The sequence below is a fragment of the Odontesthes bonariensis genome, chromosome 1, assembly GCF_027942865.1.
Source record: "Odontesthes bonariensis isolate fOdoBon6 chromosome 1, fOdoBon6.hap1, whole genome shotgun sequence".
In the NCBI taxonomy this organism is placed as follows: domain Eukaryota; kingdom Metazoa; phylum Chordata; class Actinopteri; order Atheriniformes; family Atherinopsidae; genus Odontesthes; species Odontesthes bonariensis.
Genome location: NC_134506.1, coordinates 6,020,407 through 6,047,299, shown reverse-complemented (window position 1 = coordinate 6,047,299; position 26,893 = coordinate 6,020,407). Strand labels below are relative to the sequence as shown.

The 26,893-nt window shown below is 45.2% G+C and overlaps 1 protein-coding gene across 1 annotated transcript in view; it reads left to right on the top strand.

The window, feature by feature from the left end:
* The first annotated feature begins 8,476 nt into the window (after positions 1 to 8,476).
* The window catches only part of LOC142383195 (tryptophan 5-hydroxylase 1-like), a 50,819-nt gene continuing 32,402 nt past the window's right edge, over positions 8,477 to 26,893 (top strand). Inside the window, exons 1-6 of the mRNA XM_075469178.1 lie at positions 8,477 to 8,485; positions 8,587 to 8,733; positions 8,880 to 9,063; positions 9,181 to 9,281; positions 9,408 to 9,475; positions 26,606 to 26,802. Coding sequence (XP_075325293.1) covers positions 8,477 to 8,485; positions 8,587 to 8,733; positions 8,880 to 9,063; positions 9,181 to 9,281; positions 9,408 to 9,475; positions 26,606 to 26,802 — 706 coding nt within the window. The remainder of the gene's footprint in view (positions 8,486 to 8,586; positions 8,734 to 8,879; positions 9,064 to 9,180; positions 9,282 to 9,407; positions 9,476 to 26,605; positions 26,803 to 26,893) is intronic.

The following is a 26,893-nucleotide window of genomic DNA, read 5'->3' as shown; positions in this document are numbered from 1 at the left end:
TGTAGAATTTGGAGATAATACACACAATGTGTCACGACCATGGGGTTTTTCACCATGTTTTTAGTTCTTAGTTTTGTGTTTCTTCATGTTTTAGTTTTCTCATATCTTAGTTTTTTTTTCATGTCCGAGTTTCTCATGAGCTGCACTCATTCACCAATCACCCAGTCAGTATTTAGTTTCCAGGTTTCCCCATTCATCTTGTGAGATCCTTTCACCCGTATATATCCTTCTTGCCACGCCAAGTTAAGTATAATCATGCCAACTCAAGTTCTTTGTTTTTTCTCAGCCATAGTGGTGTTTTGTTTTCTCATAGTTTAGTTATTGTCATCCGGCTCAGCCGTGTTTTGCGTTAACCTTGTTTTTGAATACTAAATCAGTTTGCTTTTTGAAGTCCGCATCCGTGTCCTTCCACGCCTCGCACCCCACCATTCTGACACAATGACAGAAAGCTAAACCATTAAAAAAACTAATTATGCAAGTAACAAAGTAAATAATTTTATATCTAACCAATAGAGAGACGGGATTACCATTAAGACAAACTGGAGACCCTCAGTGGGCCTACATGATGAGATTAATTTGATTATAGCTATAGTTAAGTTATGCTCCATATTTGAGCAAGGGCAATTATCCAAGTATATATGGCGGTGAGTAAATGGAATCATTGGCACAAAGCATGTCTTACCCCGGTACGATAGGTGGCACTGTACCCATTTCAACTATTGCTAACTATTGCTAACTTCCGGTTGACCTCTTCACCACCAACAACAACCACAAACTCAGGCATTCGAGAAAGATGGCTGTGGCGTTCTTACAGCCACTGCGGGTTCTTTCAGCGGTTAAGGTTGACTGAGACCGGGTGTCAGGGTAAGGGTTTTTATTTTGTTCTTTCTTTTTCCGTTTGCCCGGCTTGTTGCAGCTCTTCCCATCCGGTCTCCTTCCTGCGCTCCCTGCGCTGCGAGCCGGTTCGTTCTCCTTTCTCCTCTCCCCTTGGTTCCAGCATGCTACTGTGTTTTAATGGGGGAGTGATTAGACAAGTGGATACTGGTGTACTAATCACTCACCTGGTGCCGCTCCCCTGAGCTCTCTCCACACCTCTCTCCTGCAGCCGATGCACCACGCCCCCTCCACATACCTCCACCGCCCGACTTAGGCCGGGGAGCCGCCCGGCCTAGCCCACTCCCCCCCCCTCCTCCTCCTCCTCATGCAAGCGGGAGAGGAAGTCGGCCACAGCCATCTGTGTCCCCGGCCTATGGATCACCTTGAATTTAAAAGGTTGTAGCGCAAGATACCAACGGGTGATCCGCGCGTTGGCATCCTTCATGCGGTGGAGCCACTGGAGGGGAGCGTGGTCCGAGCAGAGGGTGAAGGCGCGCCCCAGCAGGTAATAACGCAGAGCGCCGACCGCCCACCGGATGGCCAGGCACTCCCTCTCCACCGTGCTGTACCTGGCCTCCCTCTCGGACAGTTTTCGGCTGATGTACAGCACTGGGCGGTCGACCCCCCGCACCTGCTGGGACAGAACGGCCCCCAACCCCCTGCCCGACGCATCAGTCTGCAGGACAAATGGGAGAGAGAAGTTAGGTGTGTGGAGAAGAGGCTCCCCGCAGAGGGCCTGCTTTACCCTCTCAAGCGACACCTGGCACTGCTCCATCCACTGGACCGGATCTGAGGCACCCTTTCGGGTGAGGTCGGTCAAGGGGCTGGTCAGCGCCGCGAAGTTGGGAATAAACCTCCGGTAATATCCGGCCAGCCCCAAAAACCGCCTCACCTCTTTTTTTGTCTTGGGCCTTGGGCAGGCTGCAATCGCTGCTGTCTTGTCGACCTGTGGACGCACCTGCCCGCCGCCCAAGTGGTACCCCAGATACCGTACCTCCCTCCGTCCAACTGCACACTTCTTCGGGTTGGCCGTGAGCCCCGCCTGCCTCAGTGACTCGAGCACCGCGGCCACCTGCTGCACATGCTCCGCCCAGCTGTTGCTATGGATGATAACATCATCCAGGTAGGCGGCAGCATATGCAGCATGCGGCCGCAGCACCCGGTCCATGAGGCGTTGAAATGTGGCTGGGGCCCCGAACAACCCGAACGGAGTGGAGAAGGCCGTTTTTTCCCTGGACTCTGGAGACAAGGGAATCTGCCAGTAGCCTTTGGTCAAATCCAGCGTCGTGAAAAAACGAGCAGTGCCCAGGCGATCCAGGAGCTCGTCGACCCGGGGCATAGGATAGGCATCAAACCGTGAAACAGCGTTCACCTTGCGATAATCCACACAGAACCGAATAGACCCATCCTTCTTGCCCACAAGAAGGATGGGGCTACTCCAGGCACTGTGGGACTCTTCTATTACGCCCATTTCCAACATGGCTTTTAATTCTGCCTGAACCACTTTTCTCTTGTGTTCAGGTAACCGATAGGGCCGTGACCGCACCGTCACGCCCGGGTGAGTCTCAACCTGGTGTTGAATAAGGCTTGTGCGTCCTGGCAGGGGGGAGAACACATCAGCGAACCGCTGCTGCAACTTGGCTATGTCTGCTCCCTGGGACGGTGAGAGGTGGCTTTCACAAAGGAGCGAGGTTGGATTGGTCGATTTTGGTACCTCAGGCCCCAACTCATCTCTCTCTGCAATTGTCGTCACCAAGGCAACAGATTCCGCCTCCCTCCATGCTTTCAGGAGGTTGAGGTGATAAATCTGTGTTGCACCTCCCCTGTCAGATCGCACAAGCTCATAATCAACGTCACCCACTCGTCGTGTGACCACAAATGGCCCTTGCCACTTGGCGAGTAATTTTGAGCTGGAAGATGGGAGTAATACAAGCACTTTATCTCCCGGTGCAAATTGTCTTAACTGAGATCCTCTGTTATACAGCCGCTGCTGACGTTCCTGGGCCCGGAGCAAATTCCCACGTGACAACTGCCCTAGTGTGTGGAGTTTTGCTCTCAGGTCCAGGACGTACTGAACTTCGTTTTTACTGGGGCTCGGACCTTCCTCCCAGCTTTCCTTAACCAGGTCCAAAACCCCACGTGGTTTTCTGCCAAACAGCAGTTCAAAGGGAGAAAATCCCGTGGAGGCCTGGGGTACCTCGCGCACTGCAAACAGCAGAGGATCTAGCCACCTGTCCCAATTACCACTATCCCCGTGCACAAACTTACGGATCATGGACTTCAAAGTCTTATTCAGGCGCTCAACGAGGCCGTCAGTTTGGGGGTGGTAAACACTCGTTCGAATGGACTTGATTCCCAATAATCCGTACAGTTCTCTCAGTGTTCGTGACATAAATTGCGTGCCTTGATCAGTCAGGATCTCTTTCGGGATCCCGACTCGGGAGATCACTTGAAACAGTGCCTGTGCAACACTCTTTGCAGAGATGGTGCGCAGTGGCACTGCCTCTGGATATCGTGTTGCGTAATCCACCAGGACTAACACAAAGCGATATCCGCGTGCGCTTCGGTGAAATGGCCCGATGAGGTCCATCCCAATCCGCTCAAATGGGACCTCGATCAGCGGTAATGGGCGCAAAGGCGCTCTCGGGATGGCCGGTTGGTTAACCAACTGGCATTCGGGGCAGGACGCACACCAGCGGCGTACGTCTGCCCGAATGCCTGGCCAATAGAATCGGGCCATAACCCGGTTCAGTGTTTTTTCATACCCCATGTGCCCAGCCATCGGGTTATAATGAGCCGCCTGGAAAACCATTTCCCGACGGCTTTTCGGGACCAACAACTGGGTTACTGTTTCTTCGGTCTGAGTGTCACGACTCACTCTGTACAACCTATCCCTGCACAATGAAAAGTGTGGATATGTTAACGCTGCGTCAGGGCGCACCATGTGACCATCAATTTTTATCACTTGGTCAAAGGCACAGCGTAGAGTATCATCACGAGACTGCTCAAGTGGAAAATCTTCCATGGAGTTAAACACGGGAACCGGCGGCGCCTCCTCAGGAGGCGCTGCCGGCTCCCCCTCCCCGTCTGCAGTGTCGGACAACCTCGCGTCACCGCTGAGCACGGCGCACATATCCCATGTCCCTGCTGGTCGTGAGCGCACCCCCACACACTGCCCCACCAATCTATCAAACCCAGGCCAATCCGTACCCAAAATCAGGGGGTGCACCAGGCGGGAGCTAACCGCAGCCTTCACACTATGCTTTTTTCCCTTATAGCGAATTTCGACTGGAACTACAGGGTATCTGTGAATATCCCCATGTACACACCTAATATCCACCCACCCCGCCTCTATCAAAGCCCCGGGTCGAATCAGATTCTGGTGAACTATGGACTGCGTGCAGCCTGAGTCCACCATTGCCTGATGTGTACCCCCCTGAATCCTTACCGGAACGCTGTACGTCCCTCCTGGACCGGCGGAGGGTGCTGGAGGGCCGACAACCCGGATCACTTGGCCGACCTCCATCAGCGGGCACTCGCGGCGGAAGTGACCGGGCTGCCCGCACCTCCAACACACCTGCACTGCTGCCTGAGGGACCCTCTGCGGGTCGGGAGCAGCACCTGTAGCGGCTGGAACCTGGGGTGGGAAGAGACGTGAGAGGTTAGTGTGGGGCGGTGGTGATGGTCGGGCAGTTGTGTGGGGCAGGGGCTCGACTGAGAACTGCCCCCTTCGGGGCGCTGGTGTGGGACGGCTGGGCATTGCTGGTCGAGCCTCCGGTGCCCGGCCCCGGGAGAAGACAGCCAGATGGTCCTCTGTGAGGGTGATTGCGGTCGCCAGCTCCACAGGTCGGTGACAGCGCACCCACTCTGCCGTCCCCGTCGGCAGCCCCTCCACCAACTGCTCCAGGATAATTTGCTCCAGCATCCTCTCCTCGCCGTTTGACCCCCCCGGCTGCAGCCACCTCGTCGCCGCGTCCTTTAGCTGCTGAGCGTAGGTAAACGGTCGATCCGTGGGGCCCAGTTTCATCCCCCTGAAACGGCGGCGATGGTCCTCCGCCGAGTAGCCGAGGCGATCCAGCACTGCCCTCCTGATCGCCTTGTAGTCGCGAGCGCGCGCCGGGAGACCCAGCGCCGCTGTGTGGGCGTCCCCAGACAGGAGGGGAAGCACCCGTACCGCCCACTCGTCCTCCGGCCACCTGCATGCCTCCGCCGTTGCCTCAAACATCTCCAGAAAAGATTGTGGGTCATCCGTTGGCGACATCTTGTGCAGTGCAACTGCTGCGAGTGGGGGAGCTGGTGTTCCCGCTCCGGCCTGCTCCACCATCACCTCCAGCAGGTGGGTCTGTCGCTCTGCCTGGTCCTGCAGTGCTGCCAGCTGCTGCCTGCTGAGAGCCGCCTGGTCACGGTTCATCGCCGCGACCTCTGCCAGCAACTGGGCCAGCATGGTGATCGGCTGTTGCGGTTGCGTCATCTCAGTTTTCCCCTCCTGTCTTCGCTGAGTCCCTGTTCAGGTGCCAATGTGGCGTTCTTACAGCCACTGCGGGTTCTTTCAGCGGTTAAGGATGACTGAGACCGGGTGTCAGGGTAAGGGTTTTTATTTTGTTCTTTCTTTTTCCGTTTGCCCGGCTTGTTGCAGCTCTTCCCATCCGGTCTCCTTCCTGCGCTCCCTGCGCTGCGAGCCGGTTCGTTCTCCTTTCTCCTCTCCCCTTGGTTCCAGCATGCTACTGTGTTTTATAAGGAGAGTGATTAGACAAGTGGATACTGGTGTACTAATCACTCACCTGGTGCCGCTCCCCTGAGCTCTCTCCACACCTCTCTCCTGCAGCCGATGCACCACGCCCCCTCCACAATGGCGAACGAAGAGCAAGATGAAGCTACATCCCTCTACATTTAGTTTGTGATGAGCATGGTTATTGCACAAACACGATGCACATTCTCCATCGTGTTGTTTATTTCTTTCTGACGGCGACAACAACAACAGTAATATCGTCTCCTTTGACTTCCGGTCCAATTTTTAGTCAAACTAAGGTGTATACAGTCTTATTGTAATTTAGCCATGAATCAGATTATTTCAGGTCCATATAATCCCACTGACAAGAGCTCAAGAGAAGTGAGAACACATTAGAAACAGAATGGAAGAACAAAGGAACAAAGCATGACACTTCTGGACGGATGAGCAGACTCGGTTCATGCTGAACATCCATCCATCCATCCATTTTCTATACCCGCTGAATCCGTCGGTCGGGTTGCCGGGGGGCTGGAGCCTATCCCAGCGGTCATCGGGCAAGAGGCAGGGTACACCCTGGACAGGGTGCCAGTCCATCACAGGGCCACACAGAAACAAACGACCACACACGCTCACACTCACTCCTAAGGACAATTTTTAACCTAACATGCATGTTTTTGGACAGTGGGAGGAAGCTGGAGTACCCGGAGAGAACCCATGCATACACAGGGAGAACATGCAAACTCCACAAAGAAAGGCCCCAGCCGGGAGGTGAACCTGGAACCTTCTTGCTGTGCTAACCACAACACCACGTACAGCCCTCGTGCTGAACATGTTCATGCTTAATATTTCTTATAAATAAAACACTTAACTACAACTTTCATGAGTGTTTATTTATTTGTGGAATGAAACAAGCGTAAACTGTTCAGTAATTGTATAAGCAATTATTTCCTAAATACCAAGACAACTAAGTAAAGGTGTTTGGCCCAAACCTACCGATACATGTCGTCCACCACGGCTTGGAGGACATACAAGGGCCATCCTTTGCGGTTTACAAAGTCTTTGTAGTCATCACTTGGTGGTAAAACTGGAATGTGGATTTCATTGATGCACCTGATGATTTGTGGAATCTGCTGGCTCTGCTGATGGCTTCTTCTGTCGTGGGCACTTTGATGAAGTTGTGTATGGCCGACGTAATCATTCCTGTGAAGAACTGGTACACCATCTTCATTACCATTGATTTGTAGATGCTGAACAGGTTGGCCACAATTCTGTATTCGGCACAACTGGCCAGTTTGTATAGAACAATGGCGACCCTCATTTTGAGCGGTATCGGTACACGAATTTTCACCTCCTCAGGCTTCATGACTCCTTCCATAATCCCACACAATTTGTTGAAGGACCTGCGAGTCATGCAAAAGTTTTTTTTTTCTTTTTCGTAGAGACCTTTGTGGCAGAGTGGCAAAGTTCAGTAACAACCTGTTGGTCCGTCTTAAACTCTTGTGTATCGATCAGTGGCGGCGTCTTTCCTCCATAATCATCGCAACCAAAAGCGCCATTATGCATTTCGTTTGTGCAATAACCATGCTCATCACAAACGAAATGTAGAGGGATGTAGCTTCATCTTGCTCTTCGTTCTCCATCTTTCTCGAATGTCTGAGTTTGTGGTTGTTGTTGGTGGTGAAGAGGTCAACCGGAAGTGGCTCTATTAGCAATAGTTGAAATGGGTACAGCTCCACCTATTGTACCAGGGTATGACATGCTTTGTGCCAATGATTCAGATAATTGCCCTTGCGCAAATAAGGAGCATAATCCAATTATAGCTATAATCGAATTAATCTCATCATGTAGACCCACTGACTATGAACTCACTGAGGTTAATGGGGACATCTGGGCCTTTTTCTCTGGTTTCAATTTGCTCAAGTGAGGGGGAAACCTTGTTTTGAGTTACTCCTCGTGTCATTCTGCCTCTGAGTTTTCCACTTTAATTTAATTTATTTCATACTAAGGGGAGCCCAAGACTCACAGAGGACTAGGACACCCCCGATCTGTCTCCAATCTCGTTCTGAAAAGTTCCAGTGGCCAAAAATCCAAGGGTGGTGAGGACCTGGACGTGTGGTGGAATTGGGTTTGATCGACATGTTTCTTTCTGGAGTTGTGGCGCTAGCAAGCTCCATATTTGCAGCAGCACAGTCCTTGGCAATCTAAATCGCGTGTCAGCCATTTGTCTGTCAACATGGTCTTGGAGCACACATGCGCTAAGGCATCCAAAAGTAGAAAGTCAGCCGCTGGTTACGCTTCCCATTGACCTTGTTATATACAGAGTCAAATTAACCTTCAATTAGTGCATAATTTAAGTCAAACAGAATAATGTCAGCATCATTATGGGGCATAATGTATATATTTATTTATGTTTGCTTCAAAGTAATTAAATATACAGTCCATTAGTCAAGCAAACTTGATTCGAATAACAGCAGACTATTTTACGAAACCCTTACGACAGGTCTGGATCACTCGTAAATTCTGTTCGTACCTGAAAGAAAACATAAAATACGAAAAGATTGGTGAATGCGCAAATTCTCTTAAATCCCTCGTACCCACGACTTAAGAACAAATCTGTGCATATGAACGGTTGTTGCATGAGGCCCAATATATTTACTTAGTGCTTTATCCTATACATAGGTGGCCAGATTGTCAGCAACTGGCTTTTATTTGTATGTTACATCTCAAACTTAACTATATGAATTTACATGGAGCCAGCTTCAATCAACTGAAATTATAGGAGCTATGTGGCAAAACTAAAATATTACTAGCAGCACATTGCTAAAACAGTAGATTTAAACACAGTGCATACTCTTAGCCATACCAGAAGGTATGGTGTCCGTAAACTGATGCTGAAGAAAAATCTTACTTGTTTATACTATCTTACTTGTTTATACTCTCTGATTTTATAAATGTCTTTTTTTCAACCCCCAATACAAAAGGTAATATTCAATAGAAGTGAAGAGAACCAGGAAAATCTGAGCCTATCGAGTGGAATGCCCACCTGTTCTGCAAAAAGGACTGTGACCATCATATTCACACTGAAAAAGGAATTGGGTAGTCTTGTTAAGGCTCTTCAGCTTTTCCAGGTAGGTGTTTCAGAGAATGATGTATGATCCTTTGTCATCTTGATATTAAGAGTCAAATTGTTGAATATCTTTTTAGGGAGAGTATCCTATTCGGGTTTTTTTTTCAATTCAGTGGTGTTGGCAAACTTTCCCTCATGTTTGTGCAGGAAAAAAATGTCAACCTTTTTCACATTGAGTCTCGCAAGTCCAAACGAAGGGATTCGGACTTTGACATCCTTGTACATTGTCACACAGAGCATGAACAGCTGAAAGCGCTGGCTCAGCTGCTTAGGAAGCACAATGATATTCTTGAGATCACTCCATTTGACAACTCCACTGTATTTGATGATGGTAGGCATACATATTATAAGGACCAAATATGATAAAGTAGTGTAAATACAATCACAATGGCATGCAATACAAACTTGTTCAGATGCAAGCAGAATTCAAACTAAACTACTTTTTCAGATGTGGACAGTGGGCCATGGTTCCCTAAGAAGATCTCTGATCTGGATTTATGTGCAAACAAGGTTTTGATGTATGGCTCTGACTTAGATGCAGATCATCCGGTATGTATGGTTGGACAGACTATGTGTTTATGTATACATTTCTGTTACTTCCAGAATGGATTTAATTTTTACAAGAAGAAATTAAGGAAAAAATTAACAGAGGCTATGACCATACTGTTTTTGCAGGGATTCAAAGACAATGTATACCGTAAAAGAAGACACTATTTTGCTGATTTGGCCAGTAACTTCAAACAGTAAGTTTTTGTTTTACAGTTTAAGAATGAAACCTGGTTTCATGTTTTACTTGGTTTTGCCAGAAAAACATGAAACCAGGTTTCATTCTTCATTTAATTTTCATTTCATTCTTGGACCAAAACAGGAAACTTTACATTAGTTCAAATCGACACAAATCCTTTTTTTTTTACTGCGATACACCAAAAGTAATTTTGGAATTGGCAACAACTCTCCATCCGAGTTGACTGCATTCCATTTGCAAGTCAGATATCCAGTAGGTTTTGCTCAGTGACTTGTGACTAGATATTGCTGGCAGAATCTGTTCAATCGGAAAAGATCAAATGAATGATTGACAAATTTATTGCTGTACAATATTTAGAAAAGGTTTGGTGTACATATAATTGGAATAAAGTTTGGTGGTTAGACCGGTGGTAGGACCCGCCTCCCAAAGAGAAATAAAGTTATTTACCAAAAATAAATTCTAAGCTAGCGTACAAAGCTAAGAGACGTTAGCGGCAATAAGCAAAAGACGTTGATGAACAAAGAACTAGTGCCCTGCACGGGCCTATTATCTGGGCCCGAGCCCGGCCCTGGCCCGAGGGGGTGGAGCCCCAGCCCGGCCCGACAGGTTTTCAGAATTCTCAGGCCCAAACCCGGCCCTGCCCGACTTTTTATTTTTAATTTTTTAACCTCCCATAACAATGTTTTAGCGATAGAACGGGTATTGTTTTAATTATTTCGTTTTTTTGAATGAGCGCACAGCAAGTTGACCTGAGCAATTATAATAGGCCTATAGGGTAATAAACACTTATATCCAAACATAAGGTAGGCTACAAAAACCAACAAAACGCTTAAACCTTATTATAGTGTTTATTAGGTTAAACGTAGCAAAGGCCTTTTTCGTCTTCTTAATAAAGACAACAACTGTTGCCTGGGCGTAGTCAACTCAAAAAACAAGTCTTCATCTGAACATGGCGATACAATTATAAGAACAACTGTATATAAGAACAGCCTATACGTCCAATTTAACAACAGTGAGCCGCTTAACATGGCAAAAGTCCTCCGTTGTTTTAACACCACAAGAGGAACAGTCTATTTGGCAGAAAAAGAATAGCATCCACCGTTTCAGGGGCAAGTCTAGTCCTCCTTTCTTCTATCATTCTTCCAGCTGCGCTAAAAGCGCGCTTGCTACTGCTACTGCTGGCCGGGACACTGAAGACAACGCGGGCCAGACGTGCCAGTAATGGCAATGTGGTCTCGTGTTGCTAACACCAGCTCAGTAGATCCCTTCCATCAGCTTCCATGGTGGGGTTGAGGCTGAGGTAGACCTGGATTTCATCAGTATCCTCGTTCTCCTCTCTGACATTTTCCCACGCGTCCTCAAACTCTGCCAGTGCTCTCCTCTTTGGTGCGGGACCAGCAGCTGCCACTCGCACTGCGCCCGACCCAAATCACAACACAATTAGGCTATTTATAAGGCCAAGGTCTATACCTACATTAATAGGCTACAGGGAAAGTAGTTTGTTGGTTACGTAAAGTAAAAAGACAAATAGGCCAAATGTATTTGGCAATAAAAAGCTAATGAAACAAAAATACCTGATTGTGTAGACTGCTCCTGCTGACGCGCATCCTCTCCCTCCCTGAAGCGGTTTATCTGGATTCTCACCTGTTGCTGGATGTCGGTCCTCTCAGCGAGAGAAAACATTCGTAGTTGGTTGAACTTTGGCCATAAAAAGATGGCAATTTTATTAAGTGGCTGGATTTCGATTTTTTTCATTAACCAGTCAAGGTGTCGTTGGCGGATGACAGCCTGGGAAGGAGTATCAATCACGTCTGGTTGGCAGTGGCTTTTCAGCTTGTTGGCCCAGAGAACGACAAGGTGCAGTGTTGGGTATATGTCCCCTTCCAGCTCCTTTTGCGCGTCGCTAAATGGGCGCAGAAAATTCCACCAGGAAGGCTAGAACATCTGGGGAGACATCACGCAATCATGCGCTCTCACCACGACTCTGAAGAAGCTCCTGCAGCTCTGCATGGACTGACTGAATTGACTCCAGTGTGAGGAAGACTGTACTATACCTGGTCTCTGCCATTTGTTTAACAGTTCTTGGCAGCTGACTGACCAGGCCTGACTGTTTTAGGTAGCGGACTAAAGCCTTGGCCGCCAACAGGGTCTCTGCTACTTCTGGGACAACTTCAGCCAGCTCATCTGTGTTTAAGGCATGTCGGAGGACTGTGTTATACAGGTGATCTTGACAAGCCAGGTGCCTGTATGGACGGAGAGCGGCCAACACGTTTGCGCCCTGGTCGGTTACCCAGACAACATTGTTCATAACTGATGCATCAAAGCCGAGGACTGTGACTAACTGCTGTTGAAGCTCTTTTCGGATATTATCTCCTGTTTTAGCATGGTTTGGGAAGCATGTTGTGGTGAGTAGCTTGCTCCTGAGTTCAAATGTCGGTGTTACATAGTGACATGTGATAGCCATGTAGCTCATCTTACGGAAATCATCCGTCCACATATCTGTAGTCATGCCAATATTTATGAGTGACATCACCTCCTTTATCTCCTCAACTGTCCCTCCTCTCCTTTCACTCGCCATAATTTTGCACCTTCGGGAGATTGTAGTGGGGTCGGGGAGAACTTCACTGGCTGAAATGCGGCCATATGTTGCACCGACATTTATAAATTCCTGTGCTAAGTCTCTGAAACCTACTCCCACAATCGTTTCAAATGGCCGAATGTCCATGCAACAGAAGTTCACACATTTTCTTGTGACCTCTGACTTCACCTTTTCTGGTGGTGGTTTTGCGAAAGTGTAATAATTGGCCACACTCAGTTGTTTGTGACCGCTGCTGGATCCGCCACAAACCCGTTCAAAATGTCTCTGGAGATGTGATGAACCTGTTTTTTTGCTGTCATATGACAGAACAGCTTTGGATACAACACACTGAACAAACCCGGTTGGCTCATCTTGAAGGGTTGTAATGAGATGAAACTTAGTCCAGAACTGAGCTTTTCCCTTGCTGTTGTTCACTCTCTTCAATTCACCATTTTCAATCTTTTTCTTTATGTCGTTCTCCATGTTTGTGGGAGTCGGGAAGTCGCGCGAATCGGATGTGTAAGTGAGGTACCGTATGCCCATATAAGGGAGGTGTTGGCGCGGGGCAGAGCAGCTGCTGCTGCGTTCAATTGTTTCCATTTAAACACAACACAGTTCTTTAATTAGCAGTTTTTTTTGTTTGTTTTTTAATAATTAAATTGATAAATAAAAGTGCCCGAGCCCGGCCCGTGTCCGAGGTAATTATACGGTCGTCGGCCCGAAGCCCGGCCCTCGGGCCTAGGGCTCCAGTGCAGGACTCTACAAAGAACATAAGAATAAGCAAGGTGCCTGCATTCAGGCTGAGAGGAGAGGTGAGAAGGTGCCTGCTTTGAAGTTGAGGAAAGATGTGAGAACGTGTCTGGGTTCAGGCTGAGGAAAGAAGAGAGGAGAGAATGTGGCTGCTTTGAGGCTTAAAGGAGGAGAGAGGACATGCACGTGTTCAGGCTTGGAGGAGAGAACCACCACCAGCTATATGCTGACTCACCACAGTAAACCAAGGACTGAAAGATTTAGGTAGAGAGGATATTTGAAGTAAACACAAGAAACTTGTGCTAAAAAAAATGGACCAGACTCAGTGAATAATTCCCTATAATCCCTATATAGACTAGTGAGCAGTGCTGACCAACATGTCAATGGGGTCATCAGGTGGGAACCTCCTTTCATCAGTGTTTCGTCTAGTTGGCCCCTCCAGGACACCTCCAGGAGGCTAGACAGTGATCACTGGCATCCCAGAGTCACTCCCCTAATGCTAGCCATCACGGCTCCTCACATCACAACAACCATCTTTTCTTCCACAACTACAAGCTACCCCAGCCTCTCACCAACTGCACACCAGTCATAGCAGGGTGGGGATACAAACCCTGGTTCGGGTAGTGGGTAATAAAAGTATAGAGGGTGTCAGAGGTGGAGGCACGACAAGACACACTAGCAGATTCAGCAGACAAACTCACCTAAACAGTCCTGCAATCGCTAAAAATGCCAGCAAAAACAAGGCCATACAGGCCAACTCACCTAAAATGGCTTCTGGTTTCAAAAGGCTCACATGAGCCAAACCCTCCACTTAAATATATCCAGGATTTCTTCCTTGCTTCTTCCAAAAGTCTGTTTACCCTGAATGCTCCCCCTGCTGGGCCCCCAGCTACTATTGCTTCTTTTAATCGAAATCCACTGAGTGGACTTTACTGCCTCATCTGACATTTCCTTTACTATTTTCCTCACACTGTCCACTTATACCCAAATCCCTCAATAATGAGACAACAGACTTTGCAACAAATCCTCTACATCCTACATCCACTGGACATATCCTAACTTTCCATCCTCGCTGCTCTGCTTCTGCCCCCAACTCCACATACCCAAGCTTTTTCCTTTCATATGTTTCTACCCCTAGTTCCTCCCAAAAAACGGTCACCTCTATGAAATAGACTCTCATTCTACTCCTAGACCACAAGACTATATCAGGCCTTAGATTTGTAGAGGCTATTTCCTGGGGAACAACAAGCTCTCCTCCTAAATCTACCCGCATCTCACAATCACAAGCATCCTCTAAGCTGCCTTGCCTCCTTATTGTCTTATTAACTTTCTCTCCTTCTTGAACAAACTGAATTGCATATTTGTTTATCTTAGACCCTCCTAAATTTACCTGCCTTCATTTATCTTCAATACCTGCAACTAAGCTTCTTAATACTTGGTTATGTCACCATGTATACCGGCCTCTTGACAGACTAACCTTACCACCTGACAAAATATGCCTTCGAGTTGCAGTACCTGAACATAACGAACATAGCGAACATAACATTTACCCAGAGTTTTAGGTTCAAGGGAGTTGGCAATAGATCATATGTTGCCCCTATTAAAAATCTAATACTCCCTTTCCTCCATAATCCACAGCTCTTTCCAACTAAGCTTTTTCTTCTCTACACCTTCCCAAGTCAACCACTGTCCCTGCTTAGCCTGAGCCACTGCCTTTGTACCCCTTAACATTTCCTCCTGTCTACAAACCTGCTCAACAACTAGCTTTCTCTTCTCCTTGGGACCTGCTCTACTCCACACCGGTTTTCCTGGGCCAAGCCCCAAGCCTCCCTGAACATCACCCACAACTCTGTATGTCTAAGAGTTGCCTCTGCCTCCTGAGCTGCCATTCTTGGATTCTATTTCCTCCCCTTGGTTGGGTTTGGAACCACCTTATTAACTACCACATCTTTACTCCCAGCAAACAGGAGCTCTGTCATAACTTTAGTACATTTAAACTCCTCTACTAGCCTAGATACTGGGAGCTGGAGTATGCCTTTCCCATACAGTGCCACAGTACTTAAGCATCTAGGAACACCTAGCCACTTCCTAATGTAAAAGCTAACTAATCTTTCCATTTTTTCTGCAACAGATAATGGAATCTCATACACAGTGGCCACACCAACATAGGAAACAATCCAAACTGCAAACACCACAGCTTCAACTTTCCTGATTTATCTATTCTATCCAGTCCCTCAAGCAACATCTTTCTGAAACTGCACTGCCTGCTCTCCATCATTCATGTGTTCCTGGTACCACCCCCTAAACTCTATACTGCCTTTTCCCTAATTATTGGAATTTTTTCTTCATCTATTACAAACTTTCTATCACTTGATTTCCCTCTACTTATTGAGATACTTCTAGACTTAGTAGGTTTGATTTTCATACTAGCCCACTTTAGATTTTTTATTAAGTCTCTCAAGTATTCTCTTCATACATGGCACTGATGTAGTCACTAACGTCATATCATCCATGTATGCTCTAAATTGGTGTAAGGCGCATGCCATCCTGACGTCTCTCTCCACCTACAACCCACTTGGAAGCTTTAATAATTATCTCCATCACCATTGTAAATGGAGAAATCATACACCCTGCCACAATTCCTATTTCTAGCCTCTGCCAACCTGTTGTGAAACCTGCTGTACTTAGGCACAGTCAAATATCCTGGAAATATTACCTTACTAAGTTAACAACTACTACAGACACTCTAAAATAATCACTTTCCAAATAAGGCTATGTGGCACTGAGCCAAATACATTTGCTAGATGCAGAAATATAACATGCAAGTTTTTTTTCTCTATATTGGCTGTCTGAATCTGATGCCAAAACATGCTAGTGAGCTCTAAACACCCTGCGAAACCTGGCATTCCTGCCTTATGCACAGTAGTATCTATTAAGATATTCTTTTCTAAATAACTAGCTAATAATAGTGCAACTACGCAAAAGAAAATCTTCCCCTCTACATTTAGGAGAGAGATCATCCGGGACTGACTCAGGTCTGAGGACTCTTTCTCCTTTGGAATAAGAACGCCTCCTGCCTTATGCCATGCTCTAGGAATAAACTATTTCTCCCAAACTATTCTTAATTGCCTTCACAAACACTTTAGGATATCAGGTACACTTTTATCAATCCTGTAGGGGACTCCATTTGGCCCTGGGGCCGACAAAGCCTTTGCACGCCTGACTACCTCCTCAACCTCTTTCCACCTAGGTGGTGTATCATCCATCTTATGAGCTATCTCTCTTAATGGTGGCATGTCAGGTGGAAGGCCTACTACTCTACGCTGCTCAAGATCTAAATATGTATTTCTTAGATACTCTTCCACCTCTGACTTTGTTGCCTTAAGCTACCCTCCTTTTTCCTGGTTAAACAACCCTTTAACAAACTTGAACGGGTCCCTGTAAAACACAGTCCTTACATATTTTACATTTTACATGTCTTTTTCCTAAGATATTCAGCCCTTCTGAGTATTGCTAGCCTGCCTCTCAATTCTTCCTGCAAAACATCCTCCCTATCTTCCTCTGTAGCTCTTTTCCACTGCTTTCTTAAATTTCTTCTTTCCTTAACCAATTTCTCCATCTCTCTTTGCCGTATAGACTTAACTAAATGTACTCTTTCAACCCTCTTTCTATCTTGCACCAAATATCTTTCTACACCATAGGAATAAATTATATCTCCAATCTTCTCTGGCCTATCACTTGCATTTCCTCCTAACCTACTTAATATTATCGACAAATCTGTTATGACTGCCTCCCATTCTTTGTTGCTATTTGCCCTAGGCCACTTAACTTTAGGTTTCTGCTCAATATTTCTCTCTCTAACTGGCCTATTCACCTCAGTATCAGCTGCATTCCTTCTTAGAACCTCCTCCTCCACCTCCGTAGCTGTGTTATTGATATCCTTCGGACTGTGGTTTTCTACCTTCCCCTGGACTTCATCCGACTTAAAAAGTCTTAAAAAGTACTGATCAATGCGGCACCACTGCCCTTCTTTTACCACATATCTCTTTCTTCCCTGATGCATTTTAAGGCCTCGAACTGACGTTACTTTCTGCCATCCACAAGGACAAACCTGGAGCTTATTTCCCTCTAGCCTACCACTTTTATTTTCTCCAGCTACACTCTCTTTCCTCTGAGAACTAGCTCTAGCCCTAGAGAATAGGTCTGTGTCCCTATCCTTCACTGAGTCACATCTCCAACTCATAGTCAATTTCGTTCCAGTGTCAGTTGCCATGTAGTCTGCCTGTGAGTCATCTTCCACCCCTGCTCTCGCTGACCCTAGGGGTATTCTCCTTAATTTACTTGTAGCTTATGCTGGTTGTAACAAAGCTGCTAGGCCTCGCTACTGCTATCATTGATTGTTAGCCCATGGCAGCACCTTTGAGGTCTTTGTCTCCAGTCAGCTGTCTTTCCAATCTGTCACATGGTCTTTCCTTTGTTGCCAGCTGCCTTATTCACAGCAGTCACTAGCTAGGCTAGGTTTGGATTCGAAGTAAACACAGGATATAAAACAGTATTAGTTTGAATGTTAGAGAAAAGCTACTGACTAAGCTGATGGAATGAGAGAAAAAAATACACTGTACAGCTGCTGCCACAGGAGTACCTTACCTAAATTATTGAACTGAATATTGAGATCAAATAGCATTTGACTAGCTTTTGACTAAAATTAAGAAAACCATTCAATTTGAAGTGGGTAAGTTTATGATTTGAATGATTAATGAACTGTACAATTGGAAATAAATTGTTAGTTCACAAAGAGGAGTACCTCGTGTTTGACCCGGGATGTGTGAAATGTGACATGTGAAAGGTCGGTGTATCTGAAGTGGTCTGGGGAGTCGGAAGCGTACGGCCACAGGGTTGACCACCTCACTGATAGGGAAGGGTCCAATGAACCAGGGTGCCAGTTTTTCGTCTCTCCTAGCAAAGCAGGAGATCACACGTGGAGAGCCACACTTTCTACCCTACTGGGCAAGAGAGGGCTGGGATTTGATAGTTGTTTGCTTGTCTCTTAAGACCTGACAGAGTTATCCAAAGCAGAACAGGCTCTCCTCCAGGCCAGGTGACATCATCAAACAGATGCTTGAGCAAACTGAACAAAAGATTCCTTTTCCTGATAACTGAAGAGCAGGGATTGATACCCATAAACCCCCTAGAAAGGGATCAATCCTATGGTGGATGATGGCAGAGGGTTGCGTGCATACTCAACCCAGACCACATTTCTCGACCAAGATGTAGGGTTAGGACCCTAGAACACAGCAGACGGAGTCCAGTCTCCAGCTCCTGACTAGGCCTCTCAGTCTGGCCATTTTTCTGAGGATGAAAACCAGATGAGAGGGTGACAGAAATCCCTAGAAGATGACATAACTCTGCCCAGAACCGGTCAGTGAATTAGGAACCCCTGTCAGAAACAATGTCAACGGGGAGTTCATGAAGTCGGAAAACATTATTTAAAAGCAGGTCTGCCATCTCCTTGGCTAAGGGGAGTTTGGGAAGTGAAATATAATTAATCTTTGAAAAATGTTCAACAACTATGAGGATGCAAGGTTGATCATTTGAAGGGGGTAAACCAGTGACAAAATCAATAAAGATATGGGATCATGGGTGTCAAGGGATAGGAAGTGGGCGTAGGACTCCTGATGGAGGTTTCCAGGAAGTTTTTGATTGGGCTCAGATGGAACAGCCAGAGAGAGTGGCAGAGTGGCAAGCAAGACAGGAAGAGTGGCACCAATCCAGGAGTCTGAACCTGAGGTGGTCTGTGATATAGAGACAGTGGGACACGGTGAGCAGGGACATGAGCACAGAGGACTTCTTCTTCTGTGTCCAGCCAGGTTGAACCAAGTTGAGCAGATGGAGGAAAGATCTAAGTGTCGAAGTGACGGGACAAGGCACCGGCCTTAAGATTCTTAGGACCAGGACGGTAAGACAAGGTAAAGTTGAATTGTTTGAAGAAGAGGGCTCAGTGAGGTTGATGAGGGTTAAGGCGTTTGGCAGTTCTTCGACAGTCCAGGTTCTTTTGGTCGGTAAGAACAATGGGCCTCATGCAAGAACATTTTCGAATTTTTACTCTAAATTTCTCTCACTTCATTCGTAAGAAGGTCTCATACGAACACGCCATGTCAGATTCAACAAACCCTCTTAACTTCGGAAAAAGTGTGTAAACGACCTGCGTAAATGATGAATGCCACCCGTGCGTATTTAAGTGCACGTGCACGAGGATAGTAAATTTGCATACTCCACTCCCAAAATAATACCAGTGCCAGGAATTGTTGAGTGTTGAGTCAGGAGAATGGCATTATAATACTACAATAACAACTTTACGGGCTCTGAGATTGAAGTTCTGCTTTCAGAGATCCAAAAAGGAAAATCTGTAACTTTTAGCAGTGTCAGCAGTGGAATTACGGGACCTGCTAAAGCGAAGAAATGGGAAGAAATTATGAGTGCTGTTAATTCCATGTCACCTGTAGTTCGTAATGTCACCAAAATAAAGAAGAAATTGTTTGATATGAAAATGGATTAAAAAAGAAATTGTCAGCAGGCGCTCGATGACAGCAACTAAAGCCGTGGAATCAGTTGTTGCCTCAACATGATGGCACTTTGATGGGGTAGTCCATGAGGGGGGTCTTCTGGCACCACAACTTCTGGTCTGCCTGGGCTGGTTCAGGTAGTGGGAGACCCTCATTCATGGCAATATTGCACAAATCTGGCATGCCTTCTCTGGGCTATAGAGCAGTTTGCCCCCTGTTGTATCGAGACACACCTGGCTTTCAGCTCACTAGTGCGCTCCACAACGGCACGGGTGCTTTGATGCGTTTATGTGTGCAGTCTATTGCTATGATTATGTTTGACAGTCCAGCCATGGCATGAAAGTCCCTCTTAATTTGTACTTGTTGGACAGCGGTGTACGGGAATTTGATGTACCATGGGTGATAATCTGATGAGAGTTTTTATAACCAAGGGGAGCGCACAACTCACAGAAGACTGGGACAGATCTGTCTCCAGTCTCCCTCTGAAAGGTTCCCGTGGCCAAAAATTCCTGGGTGGTGAGGACCTAGACGTGTGGTGGAATTGGGTTTGATCGGTGTGTTTCTCTCTGGAGTTGTGGCTCTAGCAAGCTGCATATTTGCAGCAGCACAGTCCTTGGCAATCTAAATTGCGATGTCAGACATTCGTCTGTCTTCACAAGGATATCTACACGGTCTCTTCCAATAGCCTGACGCGCAAAGGCATCTAAAAGTAGCAAGTCAGCCGCTGGTTTCACTTCCAATTAAGACAGATGGGAAGACAGAGTCAAATTAACCTTCAATTAATGCATAATCAAGTCAAACAGAATCATGTCAGCATCATTATGGGGTATAATGTATATATTTATTTCTGTAAATTCTGTTAAAAAAAAAAACGTAAAATACGAAAAAATGGGTGAATGGGCAAATTCTCTTAAATCACTTGTACGCACGACTCAATAACAAATCTGTGCGTACGAACGGTTGTTGCATGAGGCCCAATGAATGGTTGTTTGGATTCTTCAAGCCAGTGATGCCACTCCTCCAAAGCAAGCTTAATGGCTAGCAGTTTCCAATATCAGAGGCTGTTGTTTTTCTTGGCAGGGCATAAGCACAAAGAGAAGAAGGCATAAGGATAGACCTTATCATTCACAGACTGCTGGGAAAGCACCGCACCCGCTTCAGAGTCAGAAGCATCCACCTCAACGGTGAACTGTTGATCAGGGTCTGGTAGGGTGAGGATGGGTGTAGAGGAGAACCTCTCCTTGAGTTGGGTGAAGACTTTCTCAGTGTCTGTGGTTCAACAGAACTTAGTTTTTGAAGACATTAGTTGATGTAAGGGACAGGCAATGGAGCTGTGGTGGTGAATGAAACAGCAAAAGAAGTTTGCAAATACCAAGAAACATTGCGATGCTTTCCGGTTTTGAGGACTAGGCCAATTCTTCACTGCTTCCACTTAAGACGAGTCCATCTCAATGTGACCGGCTGACAAAACAAACCCAAGGAAAGAGACGGTGGAAGTGAGTAACTCGCACATCTCTGCTTTCACAAAGAGATTATTTTGGAGTAGTCTCTGAAACACAGCCCAGACATGTTTCACATGATTTTTCTCTGATTTGGAGAAGATAAGAACGTCATCAAGATAGATTAACACAAACTTATTCAGCATGTCTCCCAACACATAGTTGACAAGATTCTGAGACACAGTTGGTGAGACCAAAAGGCATGATGTAGTGTCTGATACTTATAGTGTCTGATACTCGTAGTGTCTGATTGGTGTGTTAAAGGCAGTCTTCCATTAATCCCCCTCTATGAAACGAGTTTCATATCGTTTTTAGTTTTTGGAGGTGTTTCATTAACAAAAGTTACAAATGATGGTTTGCAATTATTAATCCGGAGCACTGAAGGCAGCCTGTTGAAATGCAAGCGTTTATTTGCCCCGAGCACCAGAAGCGATGTGAAAGCCTATTGTATCTGTAGTTATTAGGCACGAGGACTTAAGGCAATGCGAAGGGCTATTGTATCTGCAGTGTTTATTATTTTTCTTCTTCTTATTCTTCTTTCGTTTCTAAATTAATTGCTTTTTTTGAGGCAAGAACATGCTTAAAAACTTACATATGCCCCCAAGGGAATGCTTAAAGGAGCCATGGCATGACATTTTCACTTTTTAAGGTAGTTTAACATTAATATGAGTTCCCCTAGCCTGCCTGTGGTCCCCCAGTGGCTAAAAATGACGATAGACTTAAATCATGCACTGGAAATTATTCTCCGCCTTTGGTAATGTGACCATGCAGATAGCCTGATCGGGAAAGCTGCCTCATATGACGTAGCGCCTCATATGACGTCGAGGTTGTTTCCCCCCAGAGCCCATATATGGCCATGCCAAAACTGCCTTTCCCCGCCCACAGCTCTTTGGCCAGCTCATTGCGCTGTACATGGATGTAAAAAATCTTTTTAGAGCTCCTGCATCAGAACCTCTAAAGAGTCAGTGGACAGATTTAGTTTTTTCTGGGAAAGTGACGACAGAACCGAAGAGATTTGTGTATGTGTGCGCCAAACATTTCACCGACGAATGTTTCCAGAACTTGGGCCAATACCGAGCTGGCCTTGCAGAACGTCTGAAAATTAACCCTGGATCAGTACCAACTCTCAGTACCAACTCTCTTTGGCCCAACTACAGACCTCGGACAAGTAAGTAATTTAACGCTCTATAATTGTGTTGCTTTCCTGTATGTACAGTATAGTTACATAGCTTGTTACCACAAGAAAATGTCTGTATCGTTAGCTATGCAGCTAATAACATCAGTTATGCGTGTGTCATGTTAGCAAGCTCTTATCTCTGCCAACTTGGCTGTTGGAGGTGTTTGCATGCCCATGAGATGATTAGCTCTCTCATTTTAGACCAAAACCCCCTACTTCAAGCTTCCTGAAGAACAATGAATCCGCAAATTCAGTGCATTTCATCAGGATAATGATTCATTCATGGTTCCAGCGCTAGAGCTGCGTGCATCTTTGCAAACCAGAGCAATCAGATGACAATGTCAAAATCCTAACTCCTGCTTTCCCCTTCACGCACGCCTTTTTTGTCGTCTTGCTGTGTCTTGTGTAGCACTTGCTTGATGTTTGACTGGGTTAGGAAAGTTGTTCACTAACTAGTTTGTCATATTGTCAAAGTAAGCTCATTTCATTTCAGGCTGTAATTCTGCACCAAGGCAGAATTTTGGGGGGAAAAATTCAGATGCAGTATTAGGGGACCACTAAGCCTATAAAAATATATAAAAGCCTCCATTTATTTTCATGCCATGGCACCTTTAAAATGAAATCTTTTGGATCTCGTGAATTTTGGGGGGAAAATGACTCCACTGCGCCAAACCCTTTGGTAGCCCTTGGCAAAGACATTAAGATTCACAAAAAATCCTCTTGGAGCAATGTCCCAAACCCAACAGAAAGTCACCCATTTTGTTTCAAAGACGCTTTGATGTTTTTGATGTTTCGCCATGAAACAGGAAGTTGATATATCTACCAAATTTTACATCCAATCTGTACCAAACGTCACATATATGATCACATTCAGCTCCTCATCAGATTTACATGTCAATATTTTATCATTACCATAGCACCACCCACTGGGAAAAGGGTGTCGTATGTTTCACTCTTGGAGTTATTACTTTGACAGTGTTCACCTTATCTACTTCAAGTTTCGTAAGAGAGGAGCATAAGCGTCACTGAGTATCTGCTAGGTGGCCACATCGCTGTAATAGTAAAGCTGAGAAACCTGATTTCATGTTCACTGGATAAGGAGCCATCCTTTAGGGAACTTGATCCATTCCCCTGGTTCCATTCCTAAAACGTAGGCCAGTGGAGGTTAAAAACGCACATGGTACAGGTCGCCTGCCTGTGATATGAGTCTGTTTTTAAATGTGTTCATCTGTAAATAAACATCAAAATCTATTTTTTCTATTTTTCTTCATAATGACCGCTTGGAATCCTATAGCGATGGACCTGTTCCTCCCCAGCTTTCCTCCATTCAAAGTAAACCAAATGTTTTGGAACGTTGTGATAAGAAATCTGTGTCAAGGCAACTTGCCAGAAGTCTTCTAAATCAATTTGCTGCACTAAATCCACACGGAATCTGGAACGAGTGTGATTCTTAAAGACTTTGAGACTGGCGTTGGAGGGTAGCGTGACATATAACCCTTCATCCTTTAACATTCAGTCCATGATGTAATGGTGTTAGTAGAGTGTAGTAAAGGGTTTCCTTTATATGTCTCAAAGGTCAATAGCTTTGACCCAGCTATTGAATTACTTAGGCCGATTTTTCTACGTACAAAGTTCCATTTTATACCCTTGATGGTGCGTTGCTTTAATATCTTTTCCACTTACTGTCAGGGTGGGGTTTAGGGAAGGACACGGATGCGGACTTAAGAAAAGAAAACTGGATTTATTCACCAAAAAACAAAGTAACAACACAAAGGCTGAGCCGGAATCAAAAAACGTAATTGAGGAAAAAAAACAAAAACACTTGGCATGGCATAATATATAAATACTTATCTTGGACAAAAATTGGTAGCATGGGTGAGTAGACAGGAAGGGCACGAAACGAAAGCAAGGTAAGCAAACAAAGGCAAAGATCCCACACACTGAGAGGGGAGACTGGAAACTAAATAGGGAGTGAGAGGGATTGGAGAGTGAGTGCACCTGAGGGAAAAAACACAGGTGAAGTGAGTGAAACTAATGAACTGGTAAGTGAAGGGAAACTAAAACATGGCAAAACTAAAAACTAAACATGGACTAAGAACCAAAAACGTGACCTAAAACATGAAACTAAAAACAAGAGTCCATGGGCGTGACACTTACTGTCATGATGTGTTTAAGGGAGGACCCAGGTGCAGACACGACGGGAGGCAAAAATAAAGTTAAAGGATTTATTTAACAAGGGAAAAAACCAAAGGCGCACCAAAGCTGGAATATCAAAAACTAAACTGGACATGAAACTAAGAAAACAACAAAACACTAACAAAAGGACAGACGAGGAAAAACCAGGGACCGGGGTGAGAACACAAAGGCGAGGAAGGCGGACTAGTGGTTGGACTAGACAGACATATATACTGGGGAGGTGATTACTGGAGTAGGAACTGGTGGTTGATTGGAAACGGGTCGCAGGTGAGTGAATGAGAGCAATGGGCAGGAGAGAGACTGAGGAGAGAGAGAGATGGCAGAACACAGAGGGCAAGAGAGAGCACATTAAAGGATAACTGCGGTATTTTCAACATTAAGCCTCTTTTCTGAGTCGTCTGCAATGTTTTAGAACCCCCCTCACCGCTTTTTTGATGTTTACTGCTGTCTCCGGTATTTGCCTAATTTTGATTCATCTCAACCTGTTTCAGTATAAGTCATGTGCATGTCCAAAAAGGTCCGTAAAAGCACCATAAACGTCCGTTTTCAAAATCATCAACTCACCGGAGTGGTTACTGGTGTGCACTGGTAATCCATATCAAATTTCGTTGCGAAAAGTTGCTTCTGTCGTGTTTTATTTGGCAGCTCGTTCATGCTCGAACTATTTTCTTAGCCACCTCACAGCCGTGGATAAACTTCCGCTCAGCAGTTGAATCTGACTTGCTATACTCCACACCACTTGATGGTTTCGGTGACGGAGTAATATCAACGAACATCCAGTCTTCAATAGAACTCAATGGGATTTACAAAATGTCAAATAAAACACAACAGAAGCAACTTTTCGCAACGAAATTTGATATGGATTACCAGTGCACACCAGCAACCACTCCGGTGAGTTGATGATTTTGAAAACGGACGTTTATGGTGCTTTTACGGACGTTTTTGGACATGCACATGACTTGCCATTCTGAAGCAGGTTGAGATGAATCAAAATTAGGCAAATACCGGAGACAGCAGTAAACATCAAAAAAGCGGTGAGGGGGGTTCTAAAACATTGCAGACGACTCAGAAAAGAGGCTTAATGTTGAAAATACCGCAGTTATCCTTTAAGGGAATACACAAGGAGAAAATAAAACAACTGAATACTGAATAAACAGAACTAAAATGAAACAAAGACTAAATCTAAATACAGAAAACAAAGTACTGAATAAAAACAACATCAATAACTAAGCCACAAAAACACAACTTAAAATCCCGATCCTGACACTTGATGCATCTTGTCTTCATACAGTTTTACTTTTTGAAGCTCCTCCGCATTAAAGGAACCTAGTGTCTCCATCAAAATCTTTAAGTTTGTATACAGGAGGAGATCAAGGAATCCGCTCGGTCATTGTAAACATTCAATTCGTAAAACTCATATTTGCTGTCAAACACATCTCGGACCTTAGATATTCTGACAAGATCTCCCCTTTTAAACTTTATCTTCCCTGCACTGTTGGTTGGAAGCGGTGCTGTGCAGATTCTGAAAAACTTGAAAGGCATTTTTCAAGGTCGCCTCCATTTTAATACTCGAGTGATAACTATAGTTGTAGCTTCTCACTAGGTCCTGTAGGACATTGAGGTATCAGCACGTGTACAGTAGCACAATAGCAGTAAATTTCCACATTTTGGTTTTTAATGTGTGGTTAAACCTCTTAATCACAGAGGCATTTACATTGATTGCTGTAGCAAAATGCTCATGCTGTATTTCTCCATTAAAGCCTTAAAATTCTTGTTAGAAAATTATTTGCTGGCATCAGTTTGAAGCTTTTTAGGGATCTGACTCTCTCAAAAAACTGATTCAAAAGCCTTCACCACCTCAGTGGCAGTTTTCCTCTTAAAACTCAAACGTAGGCCCCTTTTTAAAAAAGAAAATACCTCAGTAATGGTTAATAGATAATGAAAACCATCATTGTATTCTGCCATGGCTTGCATGTCACAGAGGTCAGCTTGGAATTGTTTTAAAGGTTTAGTGACAGAAACATGAAGGTTTACGTAGAGTATAGGCATTTTGCTCTGATAAAAAATCTTGCACTTTTTCAGCCGCCACTTTCTTACCCGTTTCATCTGACACAGTGCTTTGCAACCTGTCTACTCCCCCTAAACTGGGTGAGAGTTGTAATTTACCTTTTATATTAACCTTCTCCCTGCCATTCCACCTTAAGCAAGCTCTAACATAAACACGAGTGTATTTAAATCTTTTTTTTTTTTGGCTTTTTTTTTTTTCAATTTATCTTTTTTATTCAAGTGTGTTGTTTAATCTTTTAAATGTTTGTTTTCAAATTATTTGTTCAGAATAAGCTAACTGATACTACCTGTCTTATAGTGGCAATCCTATTCCTCGTATAGACTACACTGCAGAAGAGGTGCAAACCTGGGGTGTGGTGTTCAGGGAGCTCAACAAGCTATATCCCAGCCATGCCTGCAAGGAGTATTTGACGAACCTCCAGCTACTGACTAAATACTGTAAATACAGCGAAGACAACATCCCACAGCTGGAGGATGTTTCACACTTCCTAAAGGGTAACTGTTAGACTTTAGCCGGAGTTTAGACATTAGTTTGTTTCAACCATTTTTTCTATGAAAAATAACTATCAGAAAGAATGACAAACGT